At 39.2% G+C, this 17504-nt stretch overlaps 1 protein-coding gene across 15 annotated transcripts in view; it reads left to right on the top strand.

The window, feature by feature from the left end:
• The window catches only part of cadpsb (Ca2+-dependent activator protein for secretion b), a 117971-nt gene extending 101467 nt beyond the window's left edge, over positions 1 to 16504 (top strand). For all 15 annotated transcript variants that reach the window (XM_047346736.1, XM_047346735.1, XM_047346739.1 and 12 more), the window contains 8 exons: positions 1689 to 1844; positions 2639 to 2786; positions 2889 to 2963; positions 3067 to 3150; positions 4178 to 4210; positions 4364 to 4471; positions 14967 to 15071; positions 15165 to 16504. In XM_047346736.1, the coding sequence (XP_047202692.1) occupies positions 1689 to 1844; positions 2639 to 2786; positions 2889 to 2963; positions 3067 to 3150; positions 4178 to 4210; positions 4364 to 4471; positions 14967 to 15071; positions 15165 to 15338 (883 nt within the window). In that variant the 3' untranslated portion in view covers positions 15339 to 16504. The remainder of the gene's footprint in view (positions 1 to 1688; positions 1845 to 2638; positions 2787 to 2888; positions 2964 to 3066; positions 3151 to 4177; positions 4211 to 4363; positions 4472 to 14966; positions 15072 to 15164) is intronic.
• The last annotated feature ends 1000 nt before the right edge of the window (positions 16505 to 17504 follow it).

The following is a 17504-nucleotide window of genomic DNA, read 5'->3' as shown; positions in this document are numbered from 1 at the left end:
ATATAATCACACTTGAAAATGTTTTTAAAAGTATAATGTTTATTCTGAGTTCATTTATTGAATAGGGATGAAACATTACAATATGAGGAGTTACATTTTTTAACAAGGTTCCCATGCCCTTTGGAAGAGAAGTGGGCCCACAGCACCATAGATCCTACACCATACTTAACAGTGAGCATGCAGAGCTTTCTAACATATTCATCCCAAAATTTCCTAGCAAAGCCAAGTGGAGTGTTTGTTGCCAAAAAGCGTAGTTATAGTCTCACCTTATCAAAGCAAACACTTTAAGTTGAACCTCAGCAGAGCTTAAAAAACTTTGCATTTGAAGGTTTTTGTTGGTAGGACAGAAAAGGCTTTTTCCTGGCATGTTGCTGTTGCCAGTTAGACTCCAACGTCCCACTCTGGCAGTGGGCCTTAGGGATTTTTTTTTACCTCCTTACAATCCTCTTTACTGTGCATTGTGGCAACATGAACTGGGGCACTTATTTGGGATTGTTACTTTACAAATATTTTTTAATAATCTTTTGTTTTTATTCTACATTTTTTAGTGTGACATTTTTCAGCTGCAATGAAAAATTCATTTATTTTAAGGTTGTGTTGTTTCTTTACAGATCTGCATCAGGGTGTCTATATATGTGGATAATTCTGTAAATGCAGCAGGGTTTCACATTTACAGAAACAAACAAAAAAAAGTCAACTCAAATTCTCCACGCTACAAATAAAATATCTCCTCAAAAATTACATTCACAGACGTTCACTCTGAAGACTGCTACAGCCTGGATCATGTGCTGCTATTTAAAAATGAGACTGGTGCATGGTTTACAAAAAAGTTTTAAAAGTTTTATTTAATCACAGAAAAACCCGGAGCAGAAGCTTTTGTGACCGGAAGCAGCACACATTTCCTGACAGATATTATCCGGTGCAGCCGGTTAAGAAAGGTTGTAGCAGAAGCAGGGGTTCATCTTGGATGCAGAGGAGCAAAACAGCAATGCTCAGCAACATGGCCATAGGTCCATTTCTGACTTTTACCACCTGCTAGTAGTCTGATTGGGATGAAGCGACAAGGTCATCGATTGGAGATGATAGAGCAGAGAGGCTCTGAGCCAAGAGTTGAATCCTCTCCGTTTTATCACATATCCCTCTCACCTCAACACGTTTCCTGATTCCCAATCAGCCCTGCTCCAGAGCAGAATGGTCTGCATGGTTTATTTCAGGGGCTTCAACAGTCTAGGCTCATGGATGTTGAGAGAGGGCCTCTCATGAGTACATCTTTAGGTTCTTGAAACATTTTTTATGCCCTCTCTCACATCTGCATTTCCCTTCCTCTATGTCTTACAGTGCAAAACAGCAGCTGTATCTGCAGTTATTTTACCTGCATGTTACCTCTTCATATATAAATCAATAATCCTGCTCTGCATTGTGGTTATTGATTTGTTGCCGTAAACCCTACCCACACCTTTTTACCCATACACTGACTGTCCAGACACATCTGAACCAACAGAAGGTGACATAGACATCTGGATGGAGCAGTCGGTGTATGGTGAGAGTAAAATCTTTGGATGTAGAGGAACAGCATCCTCCTCTGCACCAGCCTCCACAAACCCCCCTCCGCTTGTCAGTTTTAGAGCCGTTTTCTGCAGCAGCACAACCTTTACCTTCTGACCAATGTGTGTTTGGGTTGATGGCAGTAACGGCTCCGGGACATCCGAGGATCTCTTCTGGAAGCTGGACGCCCTTCAGACTTTCATCAGAGACTTGCATTGGCCGGAGGAGGAGTTTGCCAAACACCTCGAGAGTCGCATCAAGCTCATGTCGAGCAACATGATAGAGAACTGCGTCAAGAGGCAAGTTGCTGTACTGGGTATGGGATAAAGACTTACAGTGCTTTATGAACAAATATTTTTTTATATTAAAACAGCCAAATGTGTTTTATATGGGATGGAACAACATAAAATAGTACACAATTGTAATAGAGAACCTAAAATGATACATAATTTTCCACTTCTTACCAATTAAATTCTTAAAAGTTTGGTGTGCATTTATATTTAATGCCCATGTGCCAATATTTTGTACGATTAAATAGCTCTAATGATGATTGCCAGTAACCTAAGAGACTACCAGGAGACAACCGACTTTGGTTAAAGAGTGGTTTAATAGAGCTCTGGTAGAAGAAAAGCCAAAGGTCAACAAGTTGTTCATCTTTCAGCTGACTTACACACCTATAATACATACCATGCAGGGTCACTGACTCTCAGCTAAAATATCCCAAGAGCTTAAGACTCATGAGGCTTCTAAGGGTAGTATTACTTTCTAAGTTGCTTCAGCTATCTCTAAAGGTTTAACCTGAGGCAGACAAAGAAGTCAAATGGAAACAAGGGAAATACACATTAAGGATGATGATACAAAGGCACATAAATTACAGACATTTTTATACCAACAATAGCTCAAGTTTAGGTAAATTGGATGGGGAGCATCTGTGAATAGCTATTTTACAATATTGCCACAGATTTGTTGTGGTTTAAGGTTGTAATGTGACAAAATGGGAAAATGTTCAAGGAATCTGACTATGTTTGCAAAGCACTGAATCGTAGCAAGTCAGCATGGTGTTCAAGTATGTTATCTTTTGCTTGCATTTCAGGACCAGGATGGCATTTGAGTCCAAGCTGGCAAAAAGCAGTAAGTCCACAGATTTCCGTATTTCTCCATCTTTATGCACCATGTTCAATGTGATGGTTGACGCCAAGGACCAATCAGCCAAACTGTGTGCCATGGAGATGGGCCAAGAGGTAAAAACACCCCCTGATACATTCATAAAATATTGAACAGTTTGTGTTCTTCAGTCCACTTTTATAAATATTTTGGTTAAATGTGTGTTTTACTTCCTGTAGAAACAGTTCCACTCCCAGATAGACGAATTGATTGAGGAGAGTGTGAAGGACATGATCCAGCTTCTGGTGGCAAAGGTGCAACATAATTTATTGTTTTATAAACAATGTGAACATGAGGAAAATAAAAAATATATTTCAGATTTGCTGTAAAAAATCCTCTCTCTTTTTTGTTATTCAGTTTGTTACTATTCTTGAGGGAGTGTTGGCTAAGATTTCCAGATACGATGAAGGAACTCTCTTCTCTTCTTTCCTCTCTTTCACGGTGAGATGAAGCTAATTATTCAGTATTTAGTGAAGTGTTGTATTATATATGAAGTAAAAGGTTTCTAAAAATGGTGCCTTATTTAATATTATAACACCACCTAAAACATGCAAAAAGTTATGCCCAACTTATGCAAAAAAACATTTTCCTGCTCTAACGTGTAAAACACAAGAACAGGTTGTTTTTTATTGCTGCTGTTTTTAATGTGATCCATCAATCATAATGTAGAAAATCAAGCTGTGAACAAGAAAATATATATGTTTACGCAAGCAACAAAACCACCGTAGTAGTAAGTTAAAAGCGATCTATCTAAGGAAGTCCAGTTGAAATGAGTCAGTGACTTTGTCTCCAGCAGGAGAGCAGGCTCAGTATGAGTGGCCATTTGCTGCGATCAACCAGGGGGTTCCCAGGGTAGGAAGGAGGCACAAAAACATAGAAGCACTAGCCAGTGGTACTTTCAATAAGAAATAAAGTCCATAATGTTATATGCAGCAATAGTTCTGGCAGCGCCCCAACCCTCCCTTTAGTCTTTGAAGTGTTGACAGGAGCACTAAGTGATGAGCACTTTGTCTGCGGAGAAAAATTAAAAGTGCACAAAGTCACGGACTCTATGTTGGAAAGAGACATATCTGAACAGAAACACAGAGCCAGAAGTACTCTTGATGGGGGGAAAAACTGTAGATAAATCTAATTTCAGCAAAGACTCTGGCAGTGGTTTCAATGAAGAAAGGGACATACCTAAACATAGAAGCACAGAACTAGTAGTACCTTTTACAGGAAAGAAAAACAAAGTACACAAAGTTAATGACAGCTTAATCAAAGTCAAGAATACATTTTGAAAACCCTGTTTTAAATTGCTACCTTCTTGAGGAAGCCCACAAGTTCTTCAGTGTATATGTTGATAATCCAACTTGAACATGGAAGATACAGAAAACTCTCTTATAAACGTGGAGGCTCTGGAGTATGTAGGATTACAACACTAATGGTAACATCAACTAGTGTCTGACAGATTATGTTCCTTTTTCAGGTGAAAGCTGCCTCAAAATATGTGGATGTACCTGTAAGTCAAGTAGCATCACTGTTTTATGTTTGTATTTATTTATGAGTTTTAGTTGTTTGTTGCCTCTTTGAAAATAGTTCAGTGGTACCCCTTTGTGCTCCAGTGTCGAGTCGTGTGCCAAACCATGACAATGTTGTGCCTCTGTTTTCACAGAAACCTGGGATGGACGTGGCAGATGGCTACGTGACCTTTATGCGCCACTCTCAGGACATGCTCCGTGAAAAGGTCAATGAGGAGGTGTATATAGAAAGGTTATTTGATGTAAGTAAGATGCCGTCTCCTCCTCTCAGTAAAGGGAGGGGCCTACCAAAATGTGGCAAAACAACAGGGCAGAGAGGGATAAGTACCATTTTGAGACCAGTAGGTGTACTTCCGCCTGGTGGAAGAGGCTTTTCTGATCTTCTCTACCTCTCTCCTCTACTTCTCTCTTTTTCTGTCTCTTTTCTCTGTAACTCACAGTTGCCCTCTGCATTCTGATGTGCATTGCCACAGTGCTTTTGGGCCTTTGTGTATTAAAAAAACAACTATACTTACAAAGAGTCCATAAAAGCATCGTCTAAAGAAAGGATTATCTGAAGCAGTGCTCTCTGTGGAAAAAACAGAACTGTCTTTAGTGCTCCGATGGCAGGACACCAACAATTTTTCTTCGACTACAACACTCCCAGGTTTCAGACATTATGGCATAAATTATATTAGGTGACACTGCAGGGGTCTCACATAATGATGGCCAACTCAGAGGCTAATAGATCTGATAGTCTTAATCTGTCAGAGCAATGGTTCCCAACCTGAGGCTCCAAATATATAACATAATGGCTAAATAAAGCCGAAAATACAAGAGAAAGGAATGCAGGGTATTAGGGAGCCCCTGTCTGATACTTTAATACAATCAATGCCATGTACAATATATGTTTAAAAACTAGATAAATAAATTATATGTATACAGTAACACAGAACATACCTGTTGCTCCACAGAAAGTGGTACTTCTAGAGGAAAAATGTCCCAGACTTTAAAATATGCTACTGTTAACCTATCCACAGCCACAGACAGCTGTAATAATAGGTAGAGTTATGTTTCAGAAACTGCACTTTAAATATTTAAGTGTGTAGTAAATTCAGTCAGCCCTGTAAGAGCTGACATCCAGTGTTTTGGTCATGTATCAGGATGGCTGGCCTGGTGCAGAATAAAGGTGTCAGTCTGAACTCAGTCACTTTTACATTTTTACAGTTTTTCTCTAAAGCTAACTAATAGCAATGTTTTATCATCTCCACTTTACTGTGGATCTAATTGTCACATTACTTGGTACTTGTATCATTCTTGTATAGTACAAAATATAATAATAAGAGGTTTGTTTTAGTAGAGTAGATTTAGTTTTGTGCAAAAACTTTAAACCACTTATAATTTATTCAACTCCTTGTGGTGGGCTTTTTGAAGTTTTTCTTTGTCTGCCTTTTCACTAATTTACAATCCTTGTACCTGAATATGGCAGCATGTTATGCTTAAAAATCAAAGAAATCTGACAAATGGAGAACAAACAGAAACACAGTCAGGCCTAAACACTAAAGCAAATGAAAGGGAACTGGAGGTCTTTAGGAAATGGCAAATAATACCAAAAATCTAGGAAACATCTGAGAGATGCTTCATCTTACAGTAAGTTTTTAGCTAATAAGATTTTTTGGATCGACTTTGTTGTTGTTAAAATACTCCATTATGTCTGTCAGATTGGTTTACTTTATACATTCATCAGGCCCCAATGGTGAATCTTCCTAAGATGCCTGAATGATTCATAGATCAGACTTAAGTGCCTTAATTTTAAAAAACAAAACTTAAACCGGCAAAAAACAAAACCCAGAAAAAAACAGACAATGTTTCAAAACAAACAGAAAGATCTTCAGAAAGCCGGAAGAAATATTGATCCTAAACACTTTATAAGATTACACGAAAGTCTGGCTCCTTGGAAAAAAACATAAAGAGATTACTTTTTTTTAAAAGAAATTGGTGCCTCTGGCCCCCAGCTGTGCTTTAAATTTAAACTAAAGCTATTTGAGATGGAACCCACACTCAGATTAAAGATTATAAAAACTGAACAGACTTGTACCAGCTGCAGTGCCTTGCAAACGTTTTCATGCCTCTTACATTTTTTCACATTTTGTCACACTATAACCTCAGAGTCAATATGTTTTATGGTGATTTTATGTTATGGACCCAACACAAAGTTATACATAGCTGGGAGAATCTGTTGGCACGTCAACTATTAGTCAGGCACTCCACAAAGCTGGCCTTTCTGGAGGAGCAGCAAGAGGAAAGCGAAGGCGAAAACAAAGCCATAAGAGGTCTGTGATGTAGTTTGACAAGTCATGTAGCGGACATAGCAATGTAGAACAAGTTGCTCTGGCCAGATGAGCTAAAGCAGATTTTTTTTGGCATACATTTAAAACATTATGTTTGGCAAAAAACAGACTTTACCCTGAACATCACCTTGACTAAACCATCCCCAACGTGAAACATGGTGGTGACAGCATCATGCTGTGCTTTTTATTGGCATGGATAGAAAAGCTGATCAGAGTTGATGGGAAGTTAGATAGAGCTAAATACTGGAAATTCCTGAATGAAAACCAGTTAGAGGGTGCAAAAGACTTGATCATATTTTCCCATAGAATTATGCTGCCATCACCCTGTTTTAACATGGGTAAAGTGTGTTCAGGGTGATTTGCAGTGTTACTTTTCCTCAAAACATAGTGATTTCCATGGAAGCCAAGAGGTTGTTTTTCTTTTTGCACCTGACCAGAGCATGATGCTGCCACCACTATGCACTATATTGTGATTGTGCATCACATAAAATCCTAATAAAACAAATAAAACATTGTTGTTGTTATGTGAAAAATGTGGAAAAGGTCCAAGGGTTACAAAACATCTTCAAGGCACTGTATGTATGGACTCCCACAAGCCGAAAGAGTTGGGAACCAGAGAGAGCACTGTCTTAACAAACATAATCCTGACAGGATACATTAGCAGAAATGTGTCCTCCATGTGTGATTTGGGTTGTCACATACTGCTGTGACGTGTATGCATCATGTCATTCAAGTGACTGTTTGTACAGAGCGGCGTCTGCTCAGGTGTGTGGAAGCTTTGTGGATCGACACTTTTCTCTGTGAGGCGTGGACGTTTAATGTCTGACAGACGCTCTGAACGCTGCCTTTGGTTTTCTATTTCTGTGTTGGCTGTAGAAGAAGGAGTCTTGTGCCAGACAAATTTGGTCGTTTGTTTTTTTATTTGTTATTTTCTGTCCTGGCGCAAGGCATAAAGCTGTTGTGAAGTGGGTCTGCTTTTCGTTTTTGAGGTCCCCACGGGGTTACCCTGTCTCTCTGTGTTTCATCAGTATTTTCTTTAAATGTGGCGTTTTTCCCCTTGTGTCCTCTGTGTGGCCCCAGAGTGCTCTGAAATCCTACCGAGCACTGCCATATTGAATGAAAGATTTCTCTAACGTGTCAGTTATGGCTAATTTAAACTGCATGTTAACTAAACTTTTCTGTTTATTGCTCCTGTTTTGAATTGTATGCATGTCTCTCGATCCATCTGCATGCACATAAAAGTCATTCCTTGTTGTTAAAAAGGCTCTACTTTATCTGTCTTTCTTTCACAAATTTATTACAATCGTTTTTAATCTCCTCTTTTCTGATTAACACCATTCTTGCTGCCTCCATCAGTAAAAAAAACAAAAAAAAAAACAACAACAAAAAAAAAGTGGCACCTATCTCTAGTGCTGTGTTGCGTTGTTTTATCACATTATGTTGGTTGGCATGATTTTTAGACTCAAATAATCTTCCTGTGTACATCTTCTAGCATGACCCTCCTCCTCAGAGCTCTGCCTCATTTGCACATAGAGCAGCCTTCGTTAGCACGTACTCTGCTACCCTGCGAGGTCTGCATGCACTGCACGCTCAACTCGACTGTGAAGTGGACAGGCATCTGCACCTGATCTAAACAAAACCCTCAGCTAAAAAAAATAATGCAACCCGTCAACCTGCTAACTCCACACACTTCTGATTTGGGCCTTTCCCCTCCTGCATTCCTGCCTACTCACAAGTTTAAAGTTGATTTTTCTTAAAGGTATGATTTACTGTTTCAATCAGAGATGTGTGCTGTTCTCTGGGAAGCAATGAGCCGAAGCAAACCCCAGAAAAAGCTCCAAGAAAACAGCACCCTGCTCCCCTCTGCCTGCTAACCATTTACTCACTCTCATCCTATTTTCTTTCGCTAATGAACTCGTGTCACAAGTATAATTTCATTTCCCCCCGCAGTTGTTTCGTATCTGCAGTGTCGGGTGTTTTCGACCTGCTCAGCATTTCCACTTGAATAAATTATAAATAAAGCCTGAGCGATTGCCTTTAGAAATAGATGGACCATGCAGATTTTTACAAAATATTGATTTCAATGTTTTCTAGGGGTTTAAAAGGTAATTGTAGTTTAAAACATAATTCTATTTTAGCCCTTTATGACTTCCTTTTGTTTTGTTAACTCCCTCCAGCAGCTGCAGACTCAGTGAGCTGCTTTGAAATGCACTTTCTGTGTGGTCACACTCATAGTGTGATTGTGTGCCTGTGAGCTTTTTGTGTTGGAAAGATTAACTTGAAAAACCAGTTTCTATTTGTAGTCACAGGTGGTATACCGTTTCGTTTTGTAACTTGTCTGCAGTTGGTGTAGAGCATTATTTACAGTCATTGGAAACCCTGGTAAAGATGTGAAAAAAAAGATCATTCATTGCAGTAGCATAATTTCACACTGAGAAGATTTTTAAAAATCGAGCCTTAATTTGATGTATTTTTATTCAGTGGGGACAATCTTTTATTAAGAAGTATATATTTTTAAATCAGTTAATGTGTACCCTGTGAATATGTTGTACTAACCGATGTTTTTCAGTAGGACACTTTTGTCTTATATCATTTCACAAGGTGGTACCAAACAGCAAGAGATTTATTTTCACAAACTCTCTCAACCATCCAGCATCCTAGATCCACTGTTAGGATCTCTTCTCTTCTGCTCATCTAGCATGTCTTCTGTAAGGTCTAGGTTTGGGGTGTGACAACCAAGGAAGACAGCTGATTTTATGGCCAGTGAAGCATACTCATATCCATGACATGATGTATTATGGAGGCGTCCCCTCCGCCCAGAGTAACCTAACTTTCTCCACTTAGCCAGCCTGTCAGGGGGGTACAAAGGCTTGGGAATCAGTGCTCTAACAGTTAGCAAGTTTTCTTTGCCTCCCCTACCATCCTGCTCACTGGACGTTGTGGCAAGACACCATTTGGGTTTTTGTCCAGCCTTGTTTGACATATTTCCTGTTGTTATAAATGTTTCAGTTATTGTTGTGATTGTGGATATGAGGGTGAATAGCTACTTTCTTGCAGCCATCTCCTGACCTAGACTGAGCAACATACAGCTGCCTTACATAGATGGCATGTTGTCTTGTCTTGTCTTCCCCATTTTGAACCATTTTGGCTAGGCAACTGTGACGTGTCATTGTTATTGAAAAGCAAGGTTAAAAATAATTAAGCATTTCTTATGAACCTAAATAAAGTGAAGATCAAATTACTAAAAAACATTCAGTTACATCTATTCTACAGGGTTATTAGGGAGGCTAAATAAGTGTTCTACCAGTAATTAAGAATAACATTTTTAATGTGAGATTTTTTTCCCCAAGTCTATTAAGGTACTCAAATTAAATGTTGCATTTTTCAGTTTTTTTCAGTGTGAAACCATCATACTTCAAATAAAGAATTTATTTTAAGTTTTTATTTTTTACACATCTTTATCAGGGGTGTCTATACGTTTGGAGGGCTTTGTATTTCATTTCACTTTACAAAGTCAATCCAATCAAACCATACAGATTCCAAGTCAAATACATGCATTCCAATTGATCCTGTTAAATAAACAGTGCAGTCAAATTCAGGTTATTATTCAAATTGGTTAAAAGGTTTCCCATCTAAGGAAATGCAGCGAATTGCATCGAGTCAGTGACTTGCAACATTCACTCCTTCCTGGATAAGCATGTAGCGACAGTGGACGGTTGCTTGCCTTGTGTCGTTGACTTTGCCTCCATCCCTCATACTGAGCATGTATGTAGCGACAGTGGAAAGGAAAACTGCCCTTTAACGAGAAGAAACCTCCAGCAGAACCTCCCTCTGTTTTGGTCATTTCCTATATTTAAGTTTTGACATCTCCTAGCACATATTTCAATAGGTAAAGCCTTCAGTTAATAAATGTTCATTACATGCAAATTGGCTGACATTTTAAAAAAATTCACATATTTCTGAGCCGTCTTATAAATACTCTCTCTGACTTCTGTCTGTCTTATATCCAAGGCTGGATCCAGGACACACTGGCTTAGCTTAACTTAGCATACATACACAAACAGGAAAATGGCCAATCTGCCTCAACCCAGCGGTAACCAAATCCTCCAACTGGGCCGTAAGCTCTTATTGTGTAATCACTGCTGGACAATCTTGAGCTTCTTCCTTGGAGACTGTATGGGGTGGATCAAAGAAACTGCAAGCTGCTGGGAGGATTTTGTAACTATTTGGGCAGAGCCGGGCTCCAACTAAGCCACTTAAAAGCACCAGGGATCAGAGCTTCAGCATCTTCTAATTTATCAAAATGAACTAAACATGCTGTTTCCTGAAATATACTTAATCCTCTGCTTCAGGTTTACAGCATAAACAGAGCAGGTTCAGCAGTTTCTTTAAGAAATGTACCTCTTGTTGGTTTTAAGTGGACAGTTTCCACACCCAGCTCTTGGTGTGTGGGTGCACTGAATTAAGACTTAATGCATTTTTAACAATTAAACACCAATAATTATTCCTGTAACTTCCAAAGATTACTGCAGCGATCGTAGCCAAGTATGAGCCGTTCATATGAACAGATTTTAGGAGTTGCCCAGGTTCAAAGCAAATGTGGACAGTAGTTGATCTAAGCAGGTAAATGTTAATGATTTTTTTACTTCAAGTGGAGTGGTTGTCAGCAGTGAGTATCTTACCTGCAGTATACGGCATCATGCATTTCTCATCTCCTAGAGCAAGGCCAGTTCCAAAGGAGATTTCTTTCGTTTCATTCATTTCAAAGAAGCTTCGTTCTCAAAGATTTGAAAGACTTTTAAACAAACTTGATCTAAAATCATTTGCACTGCAGCCATGTTTGTGTTTCAGTTATTTAATATTCACTGGAATCTGTTACTTTAACCCTATGCTTGAAAAGGATGACAGATTGCATCACAGTTGATATTAAATGCATCTCCCGGTTTTCTTAGAAAGTTTTTTGACAATTTGAAATACAATTTGATTCAGATCCAACTGGATTCTTTAATGGGAATATGCACCTAACTGGCTGAAATGACCTGTAGTAGTTATAGGATGGCATAAATCAGCTTCTGAGCTAGCCATACTCTGATTAGCCATTGGCTCAATTCTCCATTCAGAAATACTTGATGCTTCTACAAACTCAAATGACTGTGAGTTGCTCCTGCAACTCTGCAGAGTCCGAAAATATCCAAACCATCCTGCTAAGCAATTAGGTATGATCTGATGATCCACACAAAATGCAGATCTTCTGAAAGAGATATGATTTATGTATTGTTTTCACATGGCTTACCTGGCTCCTATACTTCAAATATTTACTACATATGATAATGCTCTGGCATTGCCTTAACAAGCACTAGAGCCTACACAGTTTGAGCACCACACAAGCCTAGTTGCAACAGATTTTTTGTCTATGTTGAAACATTCTGTCACATGTTAGTTGCAGCTTTCACATGCCATTTACACTGCTACACCTTTTACAAAACTGCTCCTCTAACAGAGCAACATCGCATAAAGACATTGCTTAATATCATGCAAGACAATGCAAATTTGCTGTCAACATACTGAGTTCTCACAGTAGAACACTAGAAATTCTTCCCAATACACTATTGCACTATTCATAGTGGGAGTGACACTCCTACTAATTCTGGTTGCTTTAAATCCTCTGTGCACTAAATGATCTAGAAAGATAAAAGCGATTCAGTCCAACAAGCGAAGATATTGTATTTAAGTTACTATTTGTGCCATCCAGACTCATAATGTTACATTCAACTTGTCCTGCTCCAGAGTAGCTTAGTTTCCAGCATACGTTACCATAGTGACAGACCCAGCTAAGACATGAACCAGGAATGGCTGAAAATCCAAAACTGAACTGAAACTCCCTATTTTCTAGTGCAGTCTCCTGATATCATCCAAGAATAAAGTGAATGTAAACAGATTATGAAACATTTTTTTCTCAGCCTACTGAAGATGACATAGCTGCTAACTTTAACTTGTGTTTCATTTAATTATTTGAATTTGTTTTTTTCCAGCTGTTTGTTCCATTTTTGTTATTTATATTCAGTTTGGGCATGTGTTGATTTTCTCTGTCATTGGCTTTTAAGGTTGTTTTCATGTCATTGTTTGTGGTTTCTCTTCAGTAATGATAGTGTTGCATTTCTATCAGTTTGTTTCATTTAGACCACTTAATATTACATTAGAAGTTCAAAACACTTGGAACACATCAGCCAACGATTATTGCACTCCAAACAGCCCTTTGCAATATAAATATTGCACACTCTGATTTTGTGATGAAGATGTATTTGCAATATATTTTGCAACCTTAATCTTAAGGAACTTTGCTAAAGTATAAAACAATGCAGTAAAATTTAGCCAATTGAAAAACAACTCCATTCAGTGGCTTCATCCAGAAAAGAGACAAACCTTAGGATTGAAACACTATAGTAGGTGTGCCCATGGGTGTACCTTCTACGGAAAGAAAAACAAGGCCAGGAAAGACAGTTAATATCAGCAATAATAGCAAATAATACATACAAAGAGAAGAAAATAGCAATGTGGAGCAAGTGATCAGTATGTCCTCATGCAGCCTATGTTCAGCAACCTATAGACAGGGGCAGCTCAGGATAAACTCTAACAATAAGCTTTATCAAAAGTGAACAAATCAACTTCTTGTAGACTATTGAGCTAATTCAGCTCAAACTGCATCAAGTCTTAATGTAGCCAATGTGGTGTATGTATTCCACTAATGCCTGTTGATGCATATTCGACGTTTATTAAGGATCATACTGGACGCATTTTGCAGCCACAAGAGCCAAAAAACAGAGTCTCATGTTGGTCATTCGTTGTACTGTTAACTTGAATGTTTGTGATTTTATTTTTACATTTATTCTGCTTTGTTCAGTGGTTGTTGTGTGCCTCTTTACTTTAATATTTGTAATTTTTTTAAATAACATTTTATCCTCCACACATAACAGTCAGCCTGTTCAGTCATTGGTATATATTTGTGAGGGAGGGTGTTTCTAGCAGGAAGGAGCTCCTTCTTTAGTTGTTTTCAGTGTTTATATTCTGAGGTTTTAGAAAAGCACATTTGCTGAAGTATTCACAACCCTTGAACTTTTTTAGATTTTGTCACATCACAACAACAAACTTCATTGTATTTTATTAGGATTTTAAGTGACACAACACAACACACCAGCATATGGTCTCACAAGGGGTCTGAGGATCTCATCTCAGTACCTAATGGCAGTCAGGCTACCTCTGGCGAGCACATGGAGGACCATGCAACCCTTAAAGAAATGCCACCCCACACCATTACTGACCCACTGCCAAACCGGTCATGCTGAAGGATGTTGCAGGCAGCAGATCTCTCTCCACGGTGTCTCCAGACTCTGTCACGTCTGTCACATGTGCTCAGTGTGAACCTGCTTTCATCTGTGAAGAGCACAGGGCCCCAGTGGAGAATTTGCCAATCCTGGTGTTCTCTGGCAAATGCCAAGCGTCCTGCACGGTGTTGGGCTGTGAGCACAACCCCCATTTGTGGACGTCGGGCCCTCATACCATCCTCATGGAGTCAGTTTCTAACCGTTTGTGCAGACACATGCACATTTGTGGCCTGCTGGAGGTCATTTTGCAGGGCTCTGGCAGTGCTCCTCCTGTTCCTCCTTGCACAAAGGCGGAGGTAGCGGTCCTGCTGCTGGGTTGTTGCCCTCCTACGGCCTCCTCCAGGTCTCCTGGTGTACTGGCCTGTCTCCTGGTAGCGCCTCCAGGCTCTGGACACTACGCTGAGAGACACAGCAAACCTTCTTGCTACAGCTCACATTGATGTGCCATCCTGGATGAGCTGCACTACCTGAGCCACTTGTGTGGGTTGTAGAGTCCGTCTCATGCTACCACGAGTGTGAAAGCACCACCAACATTCAAAAGTGACCAAAACATCAGCCAGAAAGCATCGGTACTGAGAAGTGGTCTGTGGTCCCCACCTGCAGAACCACTCTTTTATTGAGTGTGTCTTGCTAATCGCCAAAGATTTCCCCCTGTTGTCTTTTCCATTTGCACAACAACATGTGAAATTGATGGTCAATCAGTGTTGCTTCCTAAGTGGACAGTTTGATTTCACAGAAGTTTGATTTACTTGGAGATATATTGTGTTGTTTAAGTGTTCCCTTTATTTTTTTGAACAGTGTACATTGAATTTTGTGCTTGAAATGTGGCACAGTGTAAAAACGTTCAATATAAAAACCTTTGCACTCTATTTGGTGCTTGAACATTAATTGTGTAATGTATATTGTATGTGCATAGTTGTAGATGTTTCTGTGTGTCTTAATGTTTAGTTCTACGTCATCATGGTGTCTTGAGTATGTGTGTGAGTGTGTGTTTTGCTGGAGAGTGTTGTGTTTATGTGTTTCAGCAATGGTACACTGCCACCATGAACCTGCTGGGGACTTGGCTCACTGAACGCATGGATCAGCAGCTCCACGTCTACCAACTCAAGATCCTCATTAGGATCACAAAGGTCAGACCCAAAATATCTCATTGGGTTGGTGAAATGCCCGGAAATTGCTGTGTCATGTAACTCTGAGCTGGTGAATCTCTTGTTGCCCTGCAGAAAAAGTACAGAGACTTTCGTCTGCAGGGGGTCCTGGACTCCACCCTGAACAGTAAGATGTATGAGACGGTGCGCAACAGGCTGACCTTGGAGGAGGCTACTGCTTCAGTGAGAGAAGGAGGCATGCAGGGCATCTCCATGAAGGACAGCGATGAGGAGGATGAAGAGGATTAGAGACTCCCCAGCCTGTCTATCTGTCCAAAACCACCTGTCTCCCCCTTGCTCCACCTCTCACCCCTGCCTCCAAACTCCCCTTTCACACTTTTGACTTTAGCCTGGTTACTGATGCATGTACCAACTCAGATAGCCACTCTAGGACCTCTTTGTCAGCTCGAAATGCCTATGAAGGAACTATTAACTATAAAGATAGAAATTATATTGAAAAAAGTCTAAATAAAAATGTAAAAAATAACAATGATTGGCAGTTTAGCTGTGTCATAATAAAGATAGCACCTATCTTTGGTCTTCATTCATTTCTAAATTCATTTCTGTGTTAACTAAGCAATATGGAGAACCATTTGTTTGACAATGTTGAGTGAGATTAATCGGTGTGTCCCTGTCCAATGCAAACTTATATGGCGCTTCTTTGTTGTATTCTACATTCATTAATGGTACATTGTCGTGATGAGTGTGTGGACCCTTTTCTTTGTCTCGTCCGTCTTTAAGTGAATGCCAACTGCTTTGAACTGAAAACAATAAAAAAAATAAGTAAATAAACGAACTGTATTTGTTTACGGCTGTTCCAGATGAGCTGTCGTCCGCTCACTGTTGCTACAACTGACAGTAAGTCCAGACCTGCATTTCCTATCATGTGTCGACGCTACGTGGTCTCATCTCGATTACTGAATTAGATGTGCTCTGACAGCAATCTTGAATTTCGAGTGGGTGTTCAGGAGATGCAATATTCCCATAAATCCATTTTGATAACTTGGAAGATTCTATTTTTATTTCAACATTTGAAAAAAAGGCCTAGAAACAGGTTCTATTTTAATTGAGTTGCACTTTTACAGACAAAAAGAGTAAAAATAATTTTTTTTATTGAGAAAAAAAAAAGTTGGTCTGTCTTTGTTCTGTAATTGTGTAGAATGAGATGTCTGGTATTTGTTTGGGTCTCGCTGTTGTTTTGTATATATTATATAAATATATATATAAATATAAAATGCTGTACATTGCATTCTGAGCCATCGCTGCATGCTGTGGGTTCCTACCCTAACCCCCAAATGCTTTCTGTTTTCTGTGTGATCTAGCTGGTGGATTCATTCTTGCTTTTTTGCCTTATGAAGCCAACAGTTGTAATATGCAAGAGCTGTGGCCTCCAAATAAAAATTACTGTACATGTGCATCGTCTGTCCTGTTTACCAGCCTCGCCATACGCAATTACAGACTGAACCAGTCATACAGGTGTATCTGAATAAATTAGATGGCTTAAAAAGAAAATTGATATAAGTAATTCAATGTGGACCTGGAAATGATTTCGTACGGCCACGCCACCACAAATCAAGGGTTGGACAAATTTTGGCTGCCAGCTAATGAAGGCGGACACATTTACTTTACGGTGAGAGTGTATAAATTTAAATTGGTATGTATATTTTATTAACCACATTTGTTTCTTTATAATATTGCAGGTGTATTGCCTGTTGAACAGCTTAAAAAAAAAAAAAATGGCAAAATTATTTTTGCGTTTTCCGTAAAACAAAAAACCTTTTTGTCCTGCGAGTATTTTTTCCTTGGTGATTCTGACCCGCATGAGTAACGTTTTAGACATCGTTGTATTATATAAATTTGTTTCACACAGAACTAATATTACACATTTGCAAATGCAAACCTAAGATTCAGTTTCTCCAAAAAATGAAAAAAACGTCAGTTTTTTCATTATATAAATGTTAAGGTCTACATAATCATAAGGAAGACTGCTGAGTTGACGTGAAGGAAGGTGTGGTGGCTCTGGAAGCTGTAGTCCACTTTTTGTGAAAGTCCATAAAACTCTAGAATGGACTTTGCTTTACAGCCCTCTCAAGACTGTTATTCTTTTCCAGTTGCTTGAGCATCTTTTTTCTTCCACTTTCTGGACACTGCACTCTGAACAGCCAGATTCTTTGGCGATGAACCTTTTGCACTTTATCCTCCTTGTGAAGGTAGTCAATGACAGTCTGCTAGAAAACTGCCAAGTAAGCAAACTTATTAGTCTACACCATCATGGGTGTATTTGTCTTAAGTGGATAAATCATTTATATGACAAACTTTAATTTTTGGACTCAATTACTGAAATAAATGGACCTGGTGGTTTACAAATTTACTGAGATCCACTGAGATTTACATCAGTGTGACCACACACAAATC

Source organism: Girardinichthys multiradiatus, chromosome 20 (assembly GCF_021462225.1).
Source record: "Girardinichthys multiradiatus isolate DD_20200921_A chromosome 20, DD_fGirMul_XY1, whole genome shotgun sequence".
NCBI lineage: Eukaryota > Metazoa > Chordata > Actinopteri > Cyprinodontiformes > Goodeidae > Girardinichthys > Girardinichthys multiradiatus.
The sequence above is the reverse complement of the archived record's forward strand: the minus strand, read 5'-3'. Positions and strand labels throughout refer to the sequence as shown.